The sequence below is a fragment of the Octopus bimaculoides genome, chromosome 11 (genome assembly GCF_046866305.1).
Source record: "Octopus bimaculoides isolate indiv1 chromosome 11, ASM4686630v1, whole genome shotgun sequence".
NCBI classification, from domain to species: domain Eukaryota; kingdom Metazoa; phylum Mollusca; class Cephalopoda; order Octopoda; family Octopodidae; genus Octopus; species Octopus bimaculoides.
In genome coordinates this window covers 54,643,180-54,667,808 of record NC_142938.1, presented here as the reverse complement: position 1 = coordinate 54,667,808, position 24,629 = coordinate 54,643,180, and the positions used below count along the sequence as shown (strand labels likewise).

Below are 24,629 nucleotides of genomic sequence, written 5' to 3'. Positions count from 1 at the left end.
TACCAGAGGTAGAGTAATATGCTTTCCCGTTCATCGGACAGTTTTTCTAACAAAACTGTCCGATGAACGGGAACGTGAAACTCAGAGTAACGGTTTTTTTGTTATATTTCTGCTGCTTTTAAATAAAGTATATATATATACATACATATATATAAATATGCATATATATATATATATATATATATACATATATATGCATACATATATATATACATATATATGCATACATATATATATACATATGCATACATATATATATACATATGCATACATATATATATACATATGCATACATATATATATACATATGCATACATATATATATATATATATATATATATATATATATATATATATATATGCATACCTACATATATATATGCATACATACTTATATGTGCATACATACATACATATATATATATATATATATGTGTGTGTGTGTGTATCCTGGTTTCATAGTAATAAAACAGGAGCTCGATCGCTAGCTTCACTGGGACCTTATGAAGAAATGACTATTAGCGTTTACTAATTTCAGGTTGGGCCTTGAAGTAGACTTATGATCTACGTCATTTTAGCCGTCACCATTCTCATTAATTTTAAAGATAACGTTATCAGAATCGTGCTTTCCTTTTTAAGTCGGTAAGGTTTAACTTAGAGGAAATTTAACTATTAATTTTAGCAATAGTGACTTCCACGATGGCTGGAATGACTACTTGTAATAGTTACCCTCTTGGTGTCGTAGCACTGTTCAAAATAGTCGCTACTGTTTAAATTATAGTCTTACAGAACATCAGTAATAGTAGTAGCAATAATAATCGTACTAGTAGTAGTATATGTCGTAGTACGCAAGCGCGGACGGCTTATCGGACAGTTCTAAAATGGCGGATAATGAGTTTAATGTCGATAGTCTGATTCAACGGTTGCTTGAAGGTATGAAGACCATCATTCATTCATTCATGTGTTTTTTTAGCATCCTTTTGATGATTTCCAATTAGTAATCTAACTGTCTTTATTCATCCACAGCCTTTATATTCGTATTTTGTTGTAGGATTTTGTTTTTTTTGCGATTCATACTACGGGTCATTCTGGGGCGTCGGCAATGACATGGGGGAGATTGTTAGTTATTTGGTTGCCACTCCACTCTACGCAACTTTATATCACCTCTCTCACTGGCAGGCACATATACATACACAAGTGTGTGTTAGTAGCTGTTTAACTAAATGTCCATATATAAATGTTTACGCATACTTACATACATATATACGCAGAGAGAGAGAGAGAGCGCGCTATTTAGCTGTGTCTATATATAATATTTAGCTGTCTCTATATATAATATTTATAAACTGCTAGATACGGAACTGACTGACATTACTTGAAGTTTGAGAGGAGTGAGAAAAACACTCCTGGTCGGCGGTCAGATGCTCCGCTTCTGATAAGAAGGTATTCAAATGGTCGGGAGTGTTATTTTGTGTGTATATATATATATATATATATATATATATATATATATATATATATATAATAATATTAGGGACAAAATTCAAAATTACAGGTAAAAACTCAATTAAAATATATTTATAAAAAATTAAAATTAAATTGAGCTTTACAGAGTAAAATATATATATAAAATATATAGTTTTAGGGAAAAGAACCAAGGTTCATGAACTCATCGATGAAAATTCACTGTCACATATAGAAAAATTGATAATTAAAAGCACAATAAATGAGTATAATATAATACAAAGTAAATATCATAAGATAAAGATTGTGCTTTTAATTATTAATTTTTCTATATGTGACAGTGGATTTTCATCGATGAGTTCATGAACCTTGGTTCTTTTCCCTAAAACTATATATATATATATATATAAAACTATGATTCGTGGTCAGCCTATTAATTACAAACAAATATTAACTTTACGAGACGTGTTGAATGTTCTTTTCTTTAGTTTATACAACTATTTGTCTAACTGTTGGCAGGCCCTATCTGTCAAGTTATCGCTATGTATAAAACTAACAGTACATATAAAAATGTATGCGTTTGTGTAATTTGTATACACACACACACACACACCCATTTACTGATATATAAATATATGTATTCAATCAAAAAGTGTTAACACCTAATAGTAACAGAAGTATAAGCAGTTTGATATTTTTTTTATATTACTGACGTTCAATTCCAAATCCTTCAATAGATGTGCGTGTAGAGTTTATATATTATATTGGTATATCTACGCAATAGGTATGTGTGTTCCCTTTTGTACCCACTCATAAAATTTGTTTTTTAAATATTAGACATGGTGGAAAATTGATTTCCTATGTATTATAATAATAATGATGAGAAAGTCATAAAAATTAAGAATTTCTATTAAAAAAATTTAATTTCTGTATTATGTATTCATATCCCAATTCGCCTAACGTTAAGGCCTATATTGCCTAACACTGAAATTTGCCTAACCTTGGGACGTGAATATACATAATACAGAAGTGAAGTTTTTTTTAATAGAAATTCCTAATTTTTATGACTCATCGTCATTATTATTATGACATGGTAGGAAATAAATTTTCCACCATGCCTAATATTTAAAAAAAAAAATTGGTGGGGTACAAAAGGAAGTCTTTCCCCGAGAGCTTCGTGCATTGACACTTAGTGTACGAAAATCTCGGCCCTTGAGTCGCTCTAACTTTTACCGATTATAAATAAAAAATAACAAAAATATATACTCACGTTTTGTGTTTTATATTCTTGTTTGCGTCACCAAACCTATGTGTGTGTGTTATTTACCTGCTGCTGGGATGCAAGCTGAAACTTGAACAGTTCAGGCTGAGTCAACTGGACGAAGTGTTCTGATGCTGAAAGAACCAAAACCACCTAGATTGATGATACATCCCAGAGCACTGTCATGTGTCTTGGCACTTGTTTGTGTATGTGTCCCCGTAACATAGTGGCTTGGCATAAGAAACCGATAGGAAAAAAAAAAATGTAAAACGTGCTTGGGTCATTTCATTTGACTAAAAATTCAAGGCGGCGCCCCAGAATGGCTGCAGTCTAATGACTGAAACAAGTAAAAGATAAAAGGAGATATCTGTGTGTGTTTGTAAAGAGAGAGAGAGAGAGTGCTATATATATATATATAAAAATATATACACACACACACACACACACACACATACATATCAAACACCATACAACATGAATTCATGATTTATTAAAATTATCTCTGCCTCTAGAGAATTTGTCACCAAATGACAATTATGACAACCTCCATATGAGGAGAGATAATTTCAAGAATCAAGAATTCTGTGAAGTTAACATTCCATTACGGAAAAGGACAGGCTTATTATCTGGAGATAAAAGGACGATTATGCATACCTGTTTCTGCCTTAATAAGCATCACCAGAATGACCATTGTCCACTCTTATTACCAATAGTGAAGGGACTTAAACATATACGAAAAGAGTAGAACATATATATGGCCTAAGTAATTTACATAATTTAAATAAAATTAGATAACTGAAATAACTCAGACGGCCAGTGGCATGCATCTGAACAATATACATGTATACAAGTATATCAAATACCATACAACATATTTTCTTGATTTATTAAAATTATCTTCACCTCTAGAGGATGTGCTAATTATTAAATGGTAATTTAAACCTCCTCTACAAGAGAAGAGATAATCCCAAGACTCAACAAATCTCCAAAGTTAACATGCTATTAAGGAAAAGGTCAGGCTTACTGTCTGGAGATAAGGGGACAGATGTGGGCATGTTTGTTCCTCAATAAGCGTCATCAGCATGACAATTGTCCAACCTTATATATGCATGTCTTTGTATAGAGTTGTACACAAGGCTGTTGCTTTCGTGGTTTGGAAGAGGAAGAACTGGGACAAAGAATGACGTCTAGATGTTGAGTCTCACAGAGAGGATGATAAAGAATTGAGATGATTGGCAACTTACTCTGCTCAAAGAGTCCCTGTCTATCTAAGCAAAAATAAAATGAGGCCTTAAAAGCATATTATGCCTATGCTTCTGTCCCTGGTGTATCTCTTCTCCACTACTCATCTTCCTAACACTCACCCCTCCATCATTTTTCTGACTATGACACTATTCATTCAGCTGCTGTAATTTTGAGAGCAGAACTGCACATTTTCTACCAACACCTCACTACAGCTCACTCTTCCCGGAACCACTTATTTGTTTCACATTTTCATTATCATCCCTTACAACTTTTATTTTCCACTGAATGCCCCTTTCACATTCCCTTTTCTCTTGTACGTCATCTTATTTTGGGAACAATTTCCTCTCCCACTCCCTCTATTCATCTATTTCCACCCCTATGTAAATCTGACCTCATCCCTGGCACTGCATCTCTCACACCTCATTCCCACTAACTTCACATCATCTGAACTGCTTGTACTTCATTCTTCCTCACAACAACTGATATTCACAATTGACCACACCTCTGCCTGTGTTCATTTTCTCCATTCATCTCTATACCCATCTCTACCCATCTCTACCCATCTATTACTTTCCTTATAGACAGTGCAGAACAATTTAGTCCTTGAACCTGTTGTTTCCTGTCATATCATCCAGCCCATGCCAGGATGGACTTCAAATATGTTTATACACACTTGCACACACCCCTCATGTACAGTTACCTCAAGTTATGTAATTTCATGTGTACATAATATGACCCCCTAACAGAAACTTGGCTAAATTTAAACAATTTAAAAAGTACACATCTTAGACAAATACCACTTCTCAGCATTTTAGCTAAAATCACAGTATAATTAACAATTTGAAAAATTATAATTACGATATATATGACCATTATTATTTAATGATGATGGTATATATGAATATTTGTATGTTTGCAGCACTATATATATATATATATATATATATATATATATATATGGGGTGAAATTTTCACTGAATGTGTATGTTCTTCTGGATATTTTTTGGGTCACAATGAGTGTATATATATATATATATATATATATATATATATATATATATAAACTTTCACCAACATCAACACCATTTCAGCCTCCTCCAATACCAACTCACCAACAATACTATGAACAAGCAATTCAATCTACAATAATTAAGATAATGTAGTACCTTATTGTATTTCAGAATTGAATGAAATGTCTTTCATCTTAGCTAATGAGGATTGACTTGAGTCTAAAGAGCAACAACAATACAATTAACTAGCACAATATGAGTGCTGCCACCACAAAACAATACTCCCCCACCATCACCAACAATTAAGCCAATACAATCACCACCACCAACTTTTGAATAACCAACTGACTACAACAGTGTTAAATATAACTGTATCAGCAGTGTCTGCAGCTACATATGTTGTATGTCAACACAATGTGTGTGTATGTATGAGTAGAGTGTGTTGTTATGGCTTTAGGAGTGCAAGGGTGTAGTACCCATTAACCTGGTGAACCTTCAACGAACTGTAATCATGCAGTACTTCCTCCTCCACTTTTCATTCTTTACATCTTCTTGTTTCCATTTTTATATCTTTAGGAATATGACAACAGTATTTCTTGGTGCTATTTTTATTTTATTTAAATATTTGTTGTGTATAATTGTTGATCACTGTTGGATTTACTCACAGTTCAATATATCTGGATAGAAGCCATCAAATTAAACTGTAGGCAGTAATGTGAAAAAGAAGTTAAAGAGATTACTCTAATTTTTGAAAAGGCTTGAAGCAAGAGAATAAAATCAGCCACATTGCTAAAACAGAAGCTTGCAATGTCTGCAGTAGAAATAATACATGACAATAGAGAGAAAATGAAATGCTACTCATTTTACTACTCATACTTTATCTTTCCTGAGATCTGATGTGATGCTTAATATGGAACAAGTCCTTCAGTGCATGGATCAAGGATCAGAATTGACATAATGTGCTGATAAGCACAATAGAAATTCAAAGAAAAGCAAAAGCCAAATTTTATATAATGATTTGCAGGAAAAGGAAGGTGAAACATCTAATGAAAATCTCTTTTTGCTAGTAAAAACTGATTTGAAATATTTAAAAAGCACTTCAATTTATACAACAATAAAATCAATGGAGCTATCAGTGCGAGGCTGCAACTAATTACCTGAACAGCTGAAGAAAATGATTGTTGAAGGCAACTGTACATCAGAGCAAGTATACAATGTTGATGAAACTGTACTTCTTGGAAACATACCTTCTAGAACTTATTTCTTGAGAAGAAAACTCAATACCAGGATTTGAAACTTCCAAAAATCATCATCTGGGAGAAAATACAACCAGAGATATGAAATTAAAGTCCCTACTCATCAGTTTGAAAATCCAAGGGCTTTCAAGGGTTACATGAAGTTTAATGTATCTGATTTAGCATTCGAATAAAAAGATATGGATGACAGAGCTTTTTTGAAGAGTGATTTACAAACATTTTTATTTCTATTGCTTTAGAAAGGTGCAATACCAGACATAATCTTTCCACCAAAGCACTTCTCCTTTCAGATAATACACCAAGCCACCCAGTGAACTTAAATGAGCTTTCTAATAATGTGAGAGTAGAATTTTTCCCTAAGAGTACAACTTCTTTGCTCCAACTATTGTCTGGGAAGAAATTTCAAACAACTTATGAAATCAGTTGACAGAGAATAAACCTATTGTTAGAGGCTTCTGAATGAAATGAAACACTATTTTAAATGGTGTTTGGAAAAATGTGACCAAATTTTACAAGATTTCCATAAGTAGAAAGGATTTAAATAAGTCAAAGATGACACCTTTGCACCACTCAGGTGACACCCAGATCTGTTTGGGTCATATATCTGGTGAGGGTTTTACGAGGTCGAAGTGCACATCCTACCTCAACCTCTTTTAGTTGCCTTTTACAACATGCAGAGGAAGCATTGGATCTATTCTTGTCATGTCAGTCTCTATACACTAGAGCAATGTGAAATGAAGTGTTTTGCTCAGAGAACACAACACTCATGACCTGGTGGTTGTGCGTACAACACTCCAACCTCTAGAGCGCATACCTTCACAATGTATGGTAGTTGTGAGCCTTACCATCCTACAAGTGATGTCTTTCATTTCCAATCTTGCATGGAAACATATCTGGCCATAGAGGAAATATTACCTTACTTTAAGGCATGGGAGTTGGCAACAGGAAAGGCATCTGGTCATTAAAAATCTGCTTCAGTGAATTTCATTTGACCCATGTGAACATGGAAAAGTAGACATTACAATGATGGGGATGATGATGACTGTTCCTATATGTATGAATATATGCATGCATATACATATATATAAATGCATATGTATGTGTCACATATATATAGTTTTTTTTATGACTACCTCACATGCTTTCACATTTTTGTATATCTTTGTTTTAGCTCATTGACATATGTGTTTGTTGTCAATGTGCTAAAACTTTTTAGAACCTGTGTGTTAACATATTTCTCCTGTTCATTTTGAAAATTTATTCGCATGTTGCATATTAATGTATCTTTCTGTGGTATATGCTACAATTTTTTTAAGAGGAAATTTTGTGTCCAACTCACTAAAATATGTGCAAACATTTAAGCATACACTGTAAGTAGTGCTGGTTTTTTCTAATGTATATTATTTTGTATTGATTGCATTGTACAATGTTTTCCTATGCAAAGGTAAATATAACATGCCTTCTTATTGCAATAGTTGTTGAGACATGATTTAATTTACAAATGATTAAATTTGGATTTACGAAAAAAGTGTTATTTCTGCATTTAATTTCTGTATTGAGTAAGAGATGTTGTTTAATATTTTGACAGTTCGAGGATGTCGACCTGGGAAGATAGTTCAGATGACAGAGGCAGAAGTTCGTGGTCTTTGTTTAAAGTCCAGGGAAATATTTCTTAGTCAGCCTATTTTATTAGAACTGGAAGCCCCTTTAAAGATTTGTGGTAAGTTATTTCAATATTTTTTTGTCTTTTATTTGTTTCAGTCATTAGACTGTGGCCATTCTGGGACACCATCATGGAGAATTCTTAGTCAGATGAATCAAACCCAGTCCTTTTTTTTTGTTTTTTGTTTTTTTTGAAGCCTGGTACTTATACATATTCTACTGGTCTCTTTTCCTGAACTGCTAAGTTACAGGGATGTAAACACACCAACACCAGTTGTCAAGCAGTGTTGGGGGACAAACACTGACTCAAAGAAACGAGTGTGTATGTGTGTGTGTGTGTATATATATATATATATATATATATATATATATATATATGTATATATATATATATATATATATATATATATATATTCATACATGCATACATACAGCAAGCTTCTTTCAGTTTCTGTCAGTCCTGTCCACTCACAAGGCTTTGATCGGCTAGAGGTGATAGTAGAAGACATTTGCCCAAGTTGCTACACCTTGAAACTGAACCCAGAAGCTTATGTTTGGGAAGCAAACTTCTTACCACACAGCCACACCTGCACCTATATATTAGCATTGTGTCCTTTTTGTTAAATAATTTCACATCCTAACATTACAGCTGTTTAGTTTTGCTAGTTATTAATACTTAATAGTTTACATTTTAATTTAATCTAAGTGAAATCATTAACTTGAAGGAAAAGAAGTTTGCTCTTTTGAGCAGACCTCCTTTCCATTATCCTTTAGTATTTAAACTGGCCTTATCCAGATATTCTACCTGTTTTATGTTCAAACTGACCAGATTTAGCCTCTCAAACCTACCCTACAATGTCATTCTAAAAATAAACTGTCACAAAGCTATGAGATAATGCATGATTAATTAAAAACTGTGAATAAGCAAGCAAGTATTATATTTGGTAGAGTAATCTGAATTCTAAAGAGTTAAACAGAAATGAAATGATTCTACTCAGAATGTTAGACTTCTTCCTCACAAAATAAATTATTCCACTTCATGTACTTTTTCTGTTTATTGTATGCCATTGCAGATCACTACTAGTTTGTTTATATTCTTCTATTTCATATAAACTTGAACAGTTGTTGGTATATTACTAGGAACTCAGTTGTTTTTTTCACTACAAGGTTCACCTATTTAAACAGAACAATCATCAGAGATATTCCAGCCACTACCATACTTTGTTACTATAAACCAGCGTCTTTAGCACCGACATTTTCTATATATCCGTCTTTTATTTAAAAACAGAATAGAGTTCCTATTTGGAGGAAAATATACTGCTATTTCTAGCAGGTTGATTGATCATGTACAGGCTTCCTTGTTGAAAACCCTGTTGATTTTGTTGGTTTAAGAAAGAAACATTTAGAGTTTTTAGATTTTATATTTATAACAGTATTTCATAAAATATAGTAGAAAAGATTATTTCAAATCAGTAAAAAATAAATCCAAATAAGGTTTGATCAATTTCAATATAAATCTTACCTTGACCTGATTGCAAAATAATTGAAATAATTGTAATAGAGTGGTGGGGGCAAAGCATTGTGTGATAAAGACCTGTTAAGGCTTAAGCAATATGAAATGAAACACAAAAGTGAAGACTGAACAACTTACTGAAGTTTTACTTTGTATTTTAATATTTTGGGGTTAGGACCCCTTCATCAGGACACATAGTAAAATGGTAGATGGAATAAAGGTATTGTTGCTTGGATATTTTGGAGAAAGTAGTAACATATGCAGATTGGTGGTGTTACAGTAGTCGGTCTATTTTGTGTTCTTGTCTGCTGCATTATGTTGATTTCAGCTTGACAATTGGGATGGTCTCTTTTATTCGAAAGTTACTTGTGTTATGTTCTGTGGCCCCAATGGATACATTAAAGTCCCAGGTCTGGTACTTCTGCAGATGTTTGTGGACTGAAGTGTTTGTATGCATATGTTGATGATGATGATGATGATGTTCTTCGATAGGTGGGATAGATTTTGCATACTACATAATACCACTTCAGCTTTTGTCAACTCCTCTCTGAGTTCCAGTATCCTGAGATCTGATTTTACATCTTTCTCCCTTGGCTTCCTTTTCTATACATTATGTATTCAAACCATTGTAGTCATTTCTTCTACATACAGCAACTAACAGCTTTAAAACTCAGCTGCTCTCTCAATCCACTTGTACTTTGTCTTTCATACACACATCTTACATATGATTCATACAAGTTAGCCTTTTGTACAAAGGGAAGCCCTTTGTTTATAACAAAGGCAATATTCTGAAATTCTCCCACCCATTCATTCCCTTAGATACTATGCTATAGCCAACACTAATTGACTTCTTGGTAATGATAATTATTAGTTATGTCTAGTGAGTTGTCTGAGCAGTTCATAGACTTCATTTCATTGGTGCCCTTATTATTAACTCCACCTGTATATCTAACACATCCAAAGAATTGGTTCTTTGACGGTGTGCCAAAGATTTCATTGCATTGTTTGCTCTGAGTACACAGTAAATTGACTACTTGCCTATTCCCTTTCTACAATGGAAAGCAAGGCTGTTTCCCAAATAAACCTGGAATTTATATTCTCTGTTATCAGTGAACACTTTAGTCTGTATTATATTGATCTTTGAACTGTAGACCATTAGTTTAGGTCTGGAACAGTTCTTCAGATTCAACTGTTAGATCATCAGAATGTAAGAATTATCAAGGACTATAATGAATCTGAGAAGACGGAAGTTTTCTGACCCTTGGCAGATTAAATTCCTTCCTGAACTTGTTACCAATTCTGACCTTGCAGAACTTTCTACACCTAGTTTCTTGAGTTAGGGACCCTATGAACAGCTTTCTCCAGATCAGCCTAGTAGAACAATTTGCTCTCAGCTTATAATTTATCTTGCAGTTATCTCATTAAAAGTGGTCTTAGAGAACTCGGTTAATTAACTTAACATTTTCAATTGTTGATGACATCATGCATGGTTTTCAGTTTCTCTTTGGATGGTTAAGTTGCTAATTTGTTATTAGATATGTTGTGGTTATATTTGTATTCTTTCTTAAAACATATTTAACCCCTTAGCATTCAGATTATTCTGTCAAATCTACTGCTCATTTATTCACATTGATTCGAATTAATCATACATTATTTTGTAGCTTTGAAATTTCAATGATGTGATTGCTTATTTTTAGAATGGCTTAGGTGGGAAGGGCCAAATCTGACTGGTTTGAACTTAAAATAGAGTATTTGGGCTGGATGTGGCCAGTTTAAATGCTTAAGTGTTAAAGATTAAGACATAACGATTATGATAAAGCATAATTTTATTTTATGTATGAATGGAATGCAATAGACATGTCATGTTAAAGCAATTTTAACAAACTATTTTTGGCATCTTTAGCATATTAAAATTGTACAAAATACTATCTAGTGTTTACATCTCTCAAATATTCTCTGAGTATTCTCCAATAATAAAAAAAAATTGAAACAGGGCACATCTTCTCATGTACTATCCAAAGCTCATCAGGATAGCTAAATAAATAGTCTGCTTAGTTGTGTCTTCACGTTAATGTAATAATTTCAAAACTTTTACAAGAGATAAGCAGAATCCGTCTATAATGCCTGGATGTTATTTCTCTCTGTTACCACCTGGGAGATACTTCTTTGCCAATACACTCCCTTTTCCTTCACATTCTATTTTCATCTACTTATCAGTCACTTGTTCTTTTATATTATTATATACCCAATACAATATTTTTTTTATTTACTACTATCTTTCTCTTTTTTACCTATCCCTCCTCACTCTTTTTTTATTTTTGTTAACTTTACCGATCTCTCCGTATCTCTATCCTTGAGTACCTACTTTCTTCAGTAGCAAATCTTCAATTACCTATCAGTGGACCACTTCAAGAGTAGTGGGTATTGATTATTTAACAACTGATAAAACAAATTCCTGTGAAGTCCCTTTCATTCCAAATTGCTGATGACCATCCAGTAACACAAATCTGATGATTCTAGTTGGGTGATAACACAGTTCTTGACTTACCAATTTTCACTGACGTTTGAGTCATTCTGCTGTTGGGAAAGATTCCACAGTAGTGGCCCAGCTTTGTAAGATAATGTAATGGTTAGTAACACTTGTAAGTTGGCAGTCCACCCTCTTTCATCTACCATCAAATGAACAATGATATGTTAATTGTTCTCAATCTATTGGATAATTTTCTCCATATGTATATCAGCATTTGTAGATTTTGTTCCAAACTGGGCCCTGCTCATCACCTCTTTCTTAGTCAGGCACAGAAAACGATAGCAAGAAGCTCTTCTTGCTTGGAAAATGCATGACTACCACTTATTTCAAGGTTCTGTACATCATCTCCCAAGAGGTTTCTTCTCTGGCAAACTTCCCAGTATCTTGCACTGACATATCCAGCAACTGTTTTGAGATCTTGGAATGAGGTTAGACCATGATCATTATGCAAACAGTTGTCTGGGATTTAAATACATGATAAAAATTCCTCATTCAAAAAATCTTATCTTCAAGGAGTTAGCTTGCATTTTCAAATACCTTGGCATTTATTCCTTCATTGTTTCACATTTAGATTTGTTTATAATTTTTTAAAATATTCAGGTATTATACACTATTAATCAGCTTGTTGATTTTTAAATTGCTCACACACACACTTCAGACATAAAAAATTACACACCTGAATATATTAGAAATATAAACAAATGTAAATTGTGAAATAAAGAATGAATAAATTTTCTATCTTCCAAGATATTTGAAGCCTCATGCTAACTTTTTGACAATATGATTTTTAAATCAGTGATTTAATAATATCAGCATTCCAATACTCACACACACACATATATACACATACACACACATATATACATACAGTGAGAGAGAGAGAGAAATAAGGTACACCAGACTGTCATCTGAGAATGATGGACAAGAGAGATTAAAGAAAGCCTGAAGGAGAAAGAAAACCAGTTTGATGTGACTGGTATTTCTGATCCTCCCACGACAACTATTAATTTCAGTCTCTCTCTCTACATCTTTTCTTGACCCGTTTCTGTTTTACACACAAAGGGCATTGGGACTTTTGTTCATAGTTTATTCTGGGTTACATATGAATCTCTATGCAAAATTTAGTGAGACTAAACTTAGTCTTACTAAATTTTGCCTAGAGATTCATATAAGAAATTGTTTCATGGCAAACTGTCATGCTTTTTCTGGTGATAATAGCCGAAATTCTTGTCAGTTTTATTTTTATTAAGTTTTTTAATATAAATCTCAAAATTTATACTTTTATATCTAATTTGATTCAATTTTTTTTTTTCTTTTGCATTTTTCTAAAACCTTAGAAATTCTTTCTGGTTTTGGTTTTCAGCCTCAATAGATTTGTTTTGGCAAACTTATTCTTTAACATTTATCCAAGTTTACATAATTAGAAATATATCATTATTAATATATTCAACACAATTGTTATTCACCTATTGTGATATCTAACATTTACATATTTCTAATTTCTAGGTGACATTCATGGCCAGTACAACGATTTGTTAAGGTTATTTGAATACGGTGGTTATCCTCCTGAAGCCAACTATCTTTTCCTTGGAGATTATGTGGACAGAGGGAAACAGTCTTTGGAAACAATTTGCTTACTTTTAGCCTACAAGATTAAGTACCCTGAAAACTTCTTCCTATTACGTGGTAACCATGAATGTGCCAGTATCAATAGAATATATGGTTTTTATGATGAATGTAAGTATACAGACATGCATACTTTCTCTCTATATCAGGTCATCCCATAAGTTCTGTCTGATTTTACCTTTTTTAAAATTGAATGAAATTTAATAGTATTTTAGAATGTCTAATGGAATTTAAAATTATTTTTATGCACTTGTGTACATTTAAACTAATTAAATATTATTTTACAGAATAATAGAATTAGAATTTCTTTGATTAAAACCATTTCTAACATGGAAGTATCCAAAGAGCATTTGAGGCACATAATTCTTTATGAGTACAAAAAAGGAAACTCTGCAGCCAAAGTGACTCGAAACATATACTCAGTTTATGGGAAAGAATGCTTGAATGAAAGAACTTGCAGAAGATGGTTTGCAAGAAGTGGAGATTTCAGCTTTGAAGATGAAAATCGAACATGACGTCCAGTTGAGTTTGATGATAAGCTCCTTGAGGCATTACTTGAAGAAAATCCTGCATTATCAGTTGAAGAATTGGCAATAAAACTTAGTTCAAACCATACGACTGTTCATCATGATCTTCAACAACTTGGAAAGGTTCCTAAACTTGGAAAATGGGTGCCTCATGAATTGTCCAAAAGCAACTGCAAATCCTGAGTTGACATCTGCTCTTCTCTCCATTCTCGCAAACTCATTTCACCCTTTTAGGATAGACTTGTGACTGGTGAAGAAAAATGGATCTTCTATCAAAATGTTAAACGTCATAAACAGTGGCTTGGTAAAAAGGAAAAAGCTCAGCCACAACCGAGAAGGGAATTTCATGAGAAAAAGGTTCTTCTCTCTATCTGGTGGGATTACAAAGGAATAATTCACTTTGAATTGTTACCACCTAATGCAACAGTCAATGATCAAGTCTACTGTCAGCAATTAGAGCGTTTGAACCAAGCATTGAAGAAAAAAAAGACCTGCTTTAGTGAATCGAAAAGGAGTGATATTTCATCAGGACAATGCGTGACCCCACACTGCAAAGATCACATCACAGAAGATCAAAAAGCTTGGTTGGGAAAAAATTCCTCATCCTCCTTATTCTCCCTACCTTGCTCCTTCAGACTACCATTTGTTTCGTAGTTTGCAGAATCATTTGGGGGACATAACTTTCGCAAGCCAGGAGGAGGTCGAAACTGACATTTCAGAGGTCTTCGGTTTGAAACCAAATGAGTTTTACATTGATGGGACTAAAAAGCTTGTAAATAAATGGAAGGAAGTCATAGATAATCAGGGAAAGTACATTGATGATTAAATTTCTATTAAATATAACATTTGATCACTTGTTTTCTTTATTCAAAATTCGAACAGAACTTATGGGATGACCTGATATGTTTATATATATATATATATATATATATATATATATATATATATATATAATGGATCATGTGTTAAAGGTGAATAAATGATACCAAAACGTTTTTCCAATCTCCTGTTTTGATATGTAATTACTCTGCAAAAAATATTTTCCTGTATTTTTCAATTCTTATTCATACTTCACACAAATATAACATCTACTTACAATTTTAGAGTACTGGAATAAGATCTGCTTCAAGAGGACAGCTTAGATCATAACCCTGTCTAAATACTACACACACACACACATATATATATATATATATATATATATATATATATATATATATATATATATATATAAAATAAGCCAGGCATTTACCTCATGAAGCACTTCAGTGGATAGTGGCTATCTGAAAATTGAAAGATGTGGCAACCTCTTAGCATACCACTACATCAGTAATCTACAAAACATCTGTAGAGTACATACAATAAAAAAAAAAAAAGTATTGAATAATGTAGTTAATTATGTAATGGCATGACACAAGATTGGTTTGATTGAAATTGATGAAACAATTGTAAATTAAGTAATAAACTGCAATTTGCTGACTCCATTCTTCAATACTTTATAATATTTTTATATATATATATATATATATATATATATATGAATGTATAATAAATGGAATGGAGAAAGTTCAAATCAGGTAAACCACAATGAACACATATGTACATGGATTTAATTAAGATAAAAATTGTCCAAAAACATATTGATATATTAAAAATAAATATAAAAATATATTTTCTTTTAATATGTAACGTAAAATGCCTTTTGATGCCTATTATTTTCTTTCCACCATATATTTTTTTCTTTTTTTAAAAAAAGACGTACAATAGGCGTAGGAGTGGCTGTGTGGTAAGTAGCTAGCTTACCAACCACATGGTCCAGGGTTCAGTCCCACTGCGTGGCATCTTGGGCAAGTGTCTTCTACTATAGCCTCGGGCTGACCAAAGCCTTGTGAGTGGATTTGGTAGACGGAAACTGAAAGAAGCCCATCGTATATATGTATATATATATATATAGGTATGTGTGTGTGTATGTTTGTATGTGTGTGTTTGTCCCCCCAACATCGCTTGACAACCGATGCTGGTGTGTTTATGTCCCCGTAACTTAGCGGTTCGGCAAAAGAGATCAATAGAATAAGTACTAGGCTTACAAAGAATAAGTCCTGGGGTCGATTTGCTCAACTAAAAGGCGGTGCTCCAGCATGGCCACAGTCAAAAGACTGAAACAAGTAAAAGAGTAAGAGTAATCGTATACTTCATTATATTATTACTATGTTTGTATATTCATATATTTATATGTCCATATATATTTTTAATATTTATATATTTTTATATGTATTTTTAATATATCAATACATGTCCTTTGGACAATTTTTATCTTAATTAAATCCATACACATATCTGTTCATTGTGGTTTACCTGATTTGAACTTTCTCCATTCCATATATTATAATTATCTAAAGTCTCAGGCTTGACTTAAGCACTTCTATGTGGTCTGTATCTTTCATAAGGAAAATATAACTATATATGAATATATATTGAGTGGTTGGCGTTAGGAAGGGCATCCAGCTGTAGAAACTCTGCCAAATTTAGATTGGAGCCTGGTGTTGCCATCCGGTTTCACCAGTTCTCAGTCAAGTCGTCCAACCCATGCTAGCATGGAAAGCGAACGTTAAACGATGATGATGATATATATACATACACACACACATACATACATATATATTTACACACACACTATATTTACTCATAAATCGTACGAAAATTATATTTGATTCTGACAAGGCAAAGCTAAAGTTTTATACCAAGATTTAGCACTAAATTAGGAGTGTGACTTATACGTGAGTAAATCTAATATATAACTATATCTCTCATTAGAAACACAACAAAGGTGCTAGGTCACTGATGATGTAGCCATTAATTCCCACCTTGTTATTTCTGTTTTTGTGTTGTGTTCCTGTGCAATGTAAATGTCTCAGTCCTGCTGTTAATTGACATAATAAAATAAGTTCTACTACTTCCTTGTAGTTGAGTGAATTAAGGATAGAAAGAGCACTCGGCTATAAAAATAATTTAGTGAGAGGATGAGGAATGGTTCCATTGCCTATTGAATAAGGTTTAATGTTCAACTTAATCTTCTGTTAGCTTGGGTGGAAGTTGTACACTGTAAGTTAGTTCAGAGGAGAGAAGTCTAAAACAGTGTTTCCCAATCTATTTCTTTCCCACTATAACTTTCCAGAAGAATGTATATTCTACCGGTGGCAAACATAAAAAGAATAATTTATTGACTTCTCATAATTATATAGTTTCCTTAAAGAAATATCCACCCTAGGGCATTAGAATAGATAGCACTTATACTGTAGCAAACAGTCTTCACACAGTGTACTTGGTTGGAGGGATTGGTTTGGCTAGGCTGAATACAGGTGTAGTATGTTTGCTGTGAAAAAAAAAAAAAGATTTTCACAATTCCATCCCCATTAAAAAAGGAAGAAAAGGTTCCACCACAATTCTCCCATGCGCCACCAGTGGGGGTGTATGCCCCATGTTGGAAATCACTAGTCTAAGGTTAGTAGTTGAAACATATTTGTGAATATCTTGGTACATGTGTGACTGAAGCACCATTCTAGATATGTGAATGCTTGCATCTTTTACAGAATCAACAGTTGATCAAAGCTGAAGATTTGGTTGCTCCAGAAGCACATTTCAGATGCAGGGACAAGACTCCATAGTGGACCTGTCACTGAGCTTTGTAGGATATCAAGAATTATTTGGGGGTTTCATGTATTTCATGTACCTTGAAGTGTAGGGTCAGTTATTGGAATGCAACTGTAGCTATGTTAAGAATGTGATTTTGCTAGAAAAGATCCTCAGGTGCAGGTGTAGTTATGTGGATAAGAAGCTTGCTTTGTAACTTTAGTAATGTGTTGCTCATTATTGACCCTTTAGCATTGATTATTCTATCAAATGTAATGCTTACCCATTCACATTGTTTTGAATTAAAATCATGCATCATCTCATAGTTTTGAGATTTCAATGATGCAGTTGTTTACTTTTAGAATGAATTTGTAGGGTAGGTGTGAGAAACCAGGTCTAGCCAATTTGAACATAAAACAAGTAGAATATTTGGGTCAGATATGGCCAATTTAAATGCTAAACAGTTTAGTTTGAATTATATCACAGAAATGTCTGATTATAATCTATAATATTAAAGTTTTACTTTGAAAAATAATGATTTAATGTTATTTCTTCACTTTTTGAATGGTTTTTATTCAAGAGAAGTTATAAAGGTTTATAGTCATATATTTGAGTTTGTATTTCAATTTCTCTAGGTAAACGAAGATTCAATGTACGTCTATGGAAAACTTTTACAGACTGCTTTAATTGCCTGCCAATTGCAGCTATCATAGATGAAAAGATATTTTGTTGCCATGGAGGTCAGTTTTCTTTCTTCCTTTTTAACTATTTTCTCCTACATTTTGTTTTCAAAGGATTTTGTTTTGCTTTTGTATTTACCTTTTTCATCAAGTTTTTATGCAAAATCTCTCAGACAGATCTTGTATTAGAAAATGAAAATTGTTGATTAGGAACTGAAATATCTTCTGGCGCTAAAGGGAAAAGAGATGTAAAACGATGATGATGATATAAGAATTACATAACTTTTTTTAAATAGAAAATATTTTTTAAAAAACCCATTAAGCTAACCATAATGTTTCATTTTCATACAAGTTTTTCAGGTAGGCCTATCCTAGATTTTGTTACACACCTTGAAAGACCCGTTTTTTTTTTCTTTTAATGCATGCTAAATGCATTCTGCATTAAAAACAACTATTTAACTAATAAAATTCATTTAAATTTCTCTAAAATTACACACTAATCTATAAAATGTTTTTGTCCTGTGAATTCTGTTTTATTTCTTCACTATCTTCTGTTCACCTAGGTCTCTCTCCAGATTTACAGTCAATGGAACAAATTCGTAGAATCATGCGCCCTACTGATGTTCCAGACACAGGTAATAAAACAGTTGCCATATCAGTTTTCTTTAACCGTCATCAAAGTCGTCCTTTCAAGTTGGTCCAAATTCTGCTCTCAATATTCATAGTGTATCTCAATGCTAACAACTCCTTACTGCTTATTCAATAGGAATACTTAAGGAAACAAAATGAAAAGCAATGCTTTTTCTAAAAAGTAATATGTCCTTTTTCTGGAAGGCATTTATAAAATTAATTGAGTTTTCTTTGTTGTATTTTTAGCATGTCATTTGACTGCAGGTTACTAATTTTCAGTTGAAGATCTGATGGAAATTCTTCAAAAATGCTGTTAAGTGAATTTCAAAAGATTTTTAATGCATTTGCATTTTCAACAAGATATGAAAAGAAACTGTAGCTTCAGACTAGGGAGAATATGAGTGAATTTGAAAAGAAATTAAAATTATTTGTGATGTAATTTTGTCACTGCCAAGCTATCTTACAATAGTATGGTATTTAAATCATTATATTCACACACACATGTACATGTATTAGGTTGTCAAGAAAGTTCTTGCAGAATTTTTAATTTTGGTTTTAAATGATGTATTTTCAAATTAATTTTCGTTAAACTACTCTGACTTTATATATCCGTGTTCTTTTTGTTTTTGAATAATTAGGCCATTTTTTCCGGAACGTCGAATACAACATGGACAAAAAGCAAATTCGCACAATTTTCTTATTCCAGTTCAAGCTAGGCCAAAAAGCTGCTGAAACAGCTCGTGATATCAACAATGCATATGGCCCAGGAACCACTAATGAATGTACAGCACAATGGTGGTTCAAAAAATTTCATAGCGGTGACCAGAGTCTTGAAGATTATAAGTGTAGTGGTTGGCCATTGGATGTTGACAACGATTAACTAAGATCCTTAGTGGAAGCCAATCCACGCACAACTGTTCGAGAGCTTACTTCTGAATTAGACGTAACGTATACAACAATTTCCAACCACTTGAAAAAGATTGGAAAGACAAAAATACTTGAGAAATGGGTGCCGCACAAATTGAACAACAACCAAAAAAAATGCCTTTTTGAAGTGTCGTCTTCTCTTCTTTTACGCAACAAGAACGACCCGTTTCTCAACCGGATTGTGACTTGCGATGGAAAGTGGATTGTTTATGACAACCGGCAAAGCTCAGCTCAGTGGTTGGACGCTGACGAAGCTCAGTGGCACGTCCCGAAGCCAAAGTTGCAGCAAAAGAAGGTCATGGTGGTCTGTGGTCGGTCTCATCCATCACAGCTTTTTGGATCCAGGCGAAACCATTACGACAGAGAAATACTGTCAGCAAATGGATGAAATGCATAAGAAACTCCAACAACAGCCAGCATTGGTGAATAGAAAAGGACCAATTCTTCTCCACGACAACACTCAGACGCACATTACACAACTGACCCTGCAGATTGTATGCCTCATCCACCATACTCACCAGACCTCTAGCCTACTGACTACCACTTTTTCAAGCATCTCAATAACTTCCTGTGTGTGAAATGCTTCAAAAACCAAGACAATGCCAAACACGACTTCATCACCACCAGAACCCAGGATTTTTACGCTACTGGCATAAATAAACTTGTTTCTCGTTGGCAAAAGTGTGTTGATTCTGATGGTGTTTATTTCAATTAATAAAGTTTTGCTTGAGCCGAGATATGTGCATCTGAATTTAAAGGTTAAAAACCACAAGAACTTTCTTAACAACCTAATATATCAAACGTGTTCTTACAAAGGAAAGGAAATAAAGTAGTAAATAATACATAGAAATATGATACATTTTAAATAACAGCATTAATAGAATTAAAATATACATAAAATACATTGTTATACATATTTTTGTGTTCATAAAATCTTATGACGTTATCATGTGTTGTAGAAAATAATGTTTTTACATACATGACCTTTTAGAGTGTGATTCAGCAATTCTTTTCTTATTCAGCTGACAATAAGTCTTGTGTTATTTGAGGCAGGTGAAAATGTGAGTGGATAAACCGCTTATGCAGTTTTGTGAATATCAACGTTTTCTCCAAAGGCTATGAGCACTAACTTTTTACCTGTTGACTAGTTACTACTAGTCTGCTATGACCAGTATTCTTTTATCATTTTCCTTATGTTTCAGGTCTTTTATGTGATTTACTTTGGTCAGACCCTGACAAAGAAGTACATGGCTGGGGAGAAAATGACCGTGGAGTTTCTTTTACTTTTGGCGCTGAAATTGTCAGCAAATTTCTGAATCGACATGATTTAGATCTTATTTGTCGAGCACATCAGGTAAGCAGTCAAATTTATAGGAAATTAGCCGTGATACCCGGCATTGCTCGGGATTAAAATGGCATAGTTTTATTTATTATTTTACTTGTTTTGGTTATGTGACTGCAGCCATGCTGGAGCACCACCTTTAGTTGAAGAAATTGACTCCAGGATTTATTTTTTTGTAAGCCTAGTACTTATTCGGTGTGTTTTGCCAAACGGTTAAGTTATGGAGGACGTAAATACAGAAACATCGGTTCTCAAGCGATGGTGGGGGTACAAACACACACACACACACACACATATATATACATGTGTGTGTGTGTGTATATATATATATATATACACACACACACACATACACGCATATATATATATATATATAATTTATAAAGAATATTCAAAAGGAATATTTTATTGAGCTTATATTAAGTGCTCTATTACTTTGAGCAAATAGATATATATATGTTTTTATATTATTAATAAAATTATTAATAATATTCACAGGAAATCAATATCCAAATTTCCAAAAGATATATGTTTAATATGACACAGTAATACTTAGAATTATAATTAAATTAAAATTTTAATTTAATTATAATTCTAAGTATTACTGTGTCATATTAAACATATATCTTTTGGAAATTTGGATATTGATTTCCTGTGAATATTATTAATAATTTTATTAATAATATAAAAACACACACACACACACACACACACATATATGTATATATATATAAATCTATATATACATATGCATGTAGACATATATGTATATATATATATATATATATATATATATATATATATATATATATATATGTATATATATATAAATCTATATATACATATGCATGTAGACATATATGTATATATATATAAATCTATATATACATATGCATGTAGACATATATGTATATATATAAATCTATATATACATATGCATGTAGACATATATGTATATATATAAATCTATATATACATATGCATGTAGACATATATGTATATATATAAATCTATATATACATATGCATGTAGACATACATCTATATATATAAATCTATATATACATATGCATGTAGACATACATCTATATATATAAATCTATATATACATATGCATGTAGACATATATGTATATATATAAATCTATATATACATATGCATGTAGACATATATGTATATATATAAATCTATATATACATATGCATGTAGACATACATCTATATATATAAATCTATATATACATATGCATGTAGACATACATCTATATATATAAATCTATATATACATATGCATGTAGACATACATCTATATATATATAAATATATATCATTCAGCCACAGTAGTGGTTGAATATATTATGTCCACCACTTCATCAATTGCACCAGTTTCCAAGCTTTACCACTAATTCAGTTCTCAACTAAATTGCAAACTGTTAATAGTTTTAAAGAGGGCACCTCTTCAGCTACACTTTGGCATAAATAGTTTGAGACTTGGTTCAGTAGAAAAAAAGTTACATCAAAATATCTGTGACCTCAAGGGAGGTGGGTTGTAAGGCACCTATTCACCTTCAATTAACATAAACTTTTTAATTTTAAATTAAAAGTATACCTTTCTTAGGCTTAAATGATAGAAAAATGCATGAGGAATTCAGAATCACTAGTCGCATTGAACAAAACTTAGTAGAAGAATAGCTATGAGGCAAAATGTTACGAAATTTCATGTCAGTGAGTAAGGGAGTAACGCTTTAGCTATAAGAATAAAGAATATATTTCTAAAATCAATGTTTATTTTCTAACGCTGTTAGCGATTAGATAAGTACCAGTTATACACTGGGGTCAATGTAATCGACTTAATCCCTTTGTCCTTGTTTAGTCCCTTGTGAGCAGTAAAGAAATAAGAAATGTTAGCGCGCCGAGTGAAATGCTTAATGGGATTTCGTCTGTCTTTACGTTTTTGAAAAACAAGGGGGAATTCATGGCGGTGTTCAATGAACAAGTTAAACACACGACCTGGCAATGGCTAAAACGCGAACCAATCAAGTTTATGTATAAATTCTATTTTTATGTTTGTTTCCTTCTACACAATATTAAAACAATGGCTGAAAATTTTCTGAAGCAACACTCCCATTAATTTTATCTACGAGCCACTACTGTATAATAATAATCCTGTGTGGGTGGTTGGCATTAGGAAATACCTCCAACTGTAGAAACCATGCCACAACAGACAATTGGAGTCTGGACAGCTCCCCAGCAGGCCAGCTCCATGTCAAACTGTCCAACCCATGCCAACATGGAAAGTGAATTTTAAACCATGAATAATAATAATAATACAAGACAGTAGCTCCCATAGATGTCCTGATGCAATACCAGGTAGTAGCTCTTGTGGCTTCTGATCTCAGCTGATTGGAAGTGTTAATATGTACATGTTTTGTCTTTGTGTAAAACATGGGCTACAGCAAATTCTGCTCAATACCAGATTTGCTTGTCACTTGCTTGACCGTAACCAGTTGAGTGGCTAACAATATGTGCATCTCTGATCATGAGCAGGAGTAGTTGAGGACCATCATAGCAATGTGTTGAGAGGGATTCTTTGGGATTTGAATAATGGGTATTTCATTCATTATCCTTAAACAATACTTATCCAAGGACCTTTTAACCATGATAGGCTACTCAAATGGGTCCTACCTGCAAGGTTATACATTATTTATCTTGATATGAGGTCACCATGTTATGCACACCAGCCATATATGATGCATATGTCTGGTGTACCCTTTTCAGACGGATAGTCATGATGGCTATATTTGGGCCCCAGTATGACTTGGAGGTTGTGTGCTGCTCTCTCATCAATAATAATGATGATGATGAAGCATTACACTGTTGTTTCCAGCTGTTTCATAGTAGTTATAGTAAGATCATATCTTGTTTGTTCAACAGTATAAAATAATGTTTACTTTTCATGAAGTATGGCTCAGTGATACATTTCTGTAAACTGCCAAGTGTGTGTGTGTGTGTGTCTTATGTTGATGAATATTTTTACTTTTTAACAAAACTAATAATTCTGTAATATTGTAATATATAATGTATTTAGTTGAGCTTAATGAGAATTTACTTTAAATACTTTTACAAATTTATAAAACCTTTTTGCTTCAGGTTGTTGAAGATGGATATGAGTTTTTTGCTAAGCGCCAGCTGGTGACACTGTTTTCAGCCCCCAACTACTGTGGAGAATTCGATAATGCTGGTGGAATGATGTCAGTGGATGAATGTCTTCTCTGTTCATTTCAGGTAGGATTATTCTTTGTTTTGTTGATAAGAAATTAATTTTCTT

At 32.8% G+C, this 24,629-nt stretch overlaps 1 protein-coding gene across 1 annotated transcript in view; it reads left to right on the top strand.

Moving 5' to 3' along the window:
* The first annotated feature begins 872 nt into the window (after window positions 1-872).
* LOC106873168 (serine/threonine-protein phosphatase PP1-beta catalytic subunit) overlaps window positions 873-24,629 on the top strand; it is a 31,779-nt gene continuing 8,022 nt past the window's right edge. The window contains exons 1-7 of the mRNA XM_089360043.1: window positions 873-933; window positions 7,825-7,956; window positions 13,448-13,678; window positions 18,360-18,464; window positions 18,968-19,039; window positions 21,164-21,315; window positions 24,452-24,586. Of these exons, the coding sequence (XP_089216169.1) occupies window positions 882-933; window positions 7,825-7,956; window positions 13,448-13,678; window positions 18,360-18,464; window positions 18,968-19,039; window positions 21,164-21,315; window positions 24,452-24,586 (879 nt within the window). The 5' untranslated portion in view covers window positions 873-881. The remainder of the gene's footprint in view (window positions 934-7,824; window positions 7,957-13,447; window positions 13,679-18,359; window positions 18,465-18,967; window positions 19,040-21,163; window positions 21,316-24,451; window positions 24,587-24,629) is intronic.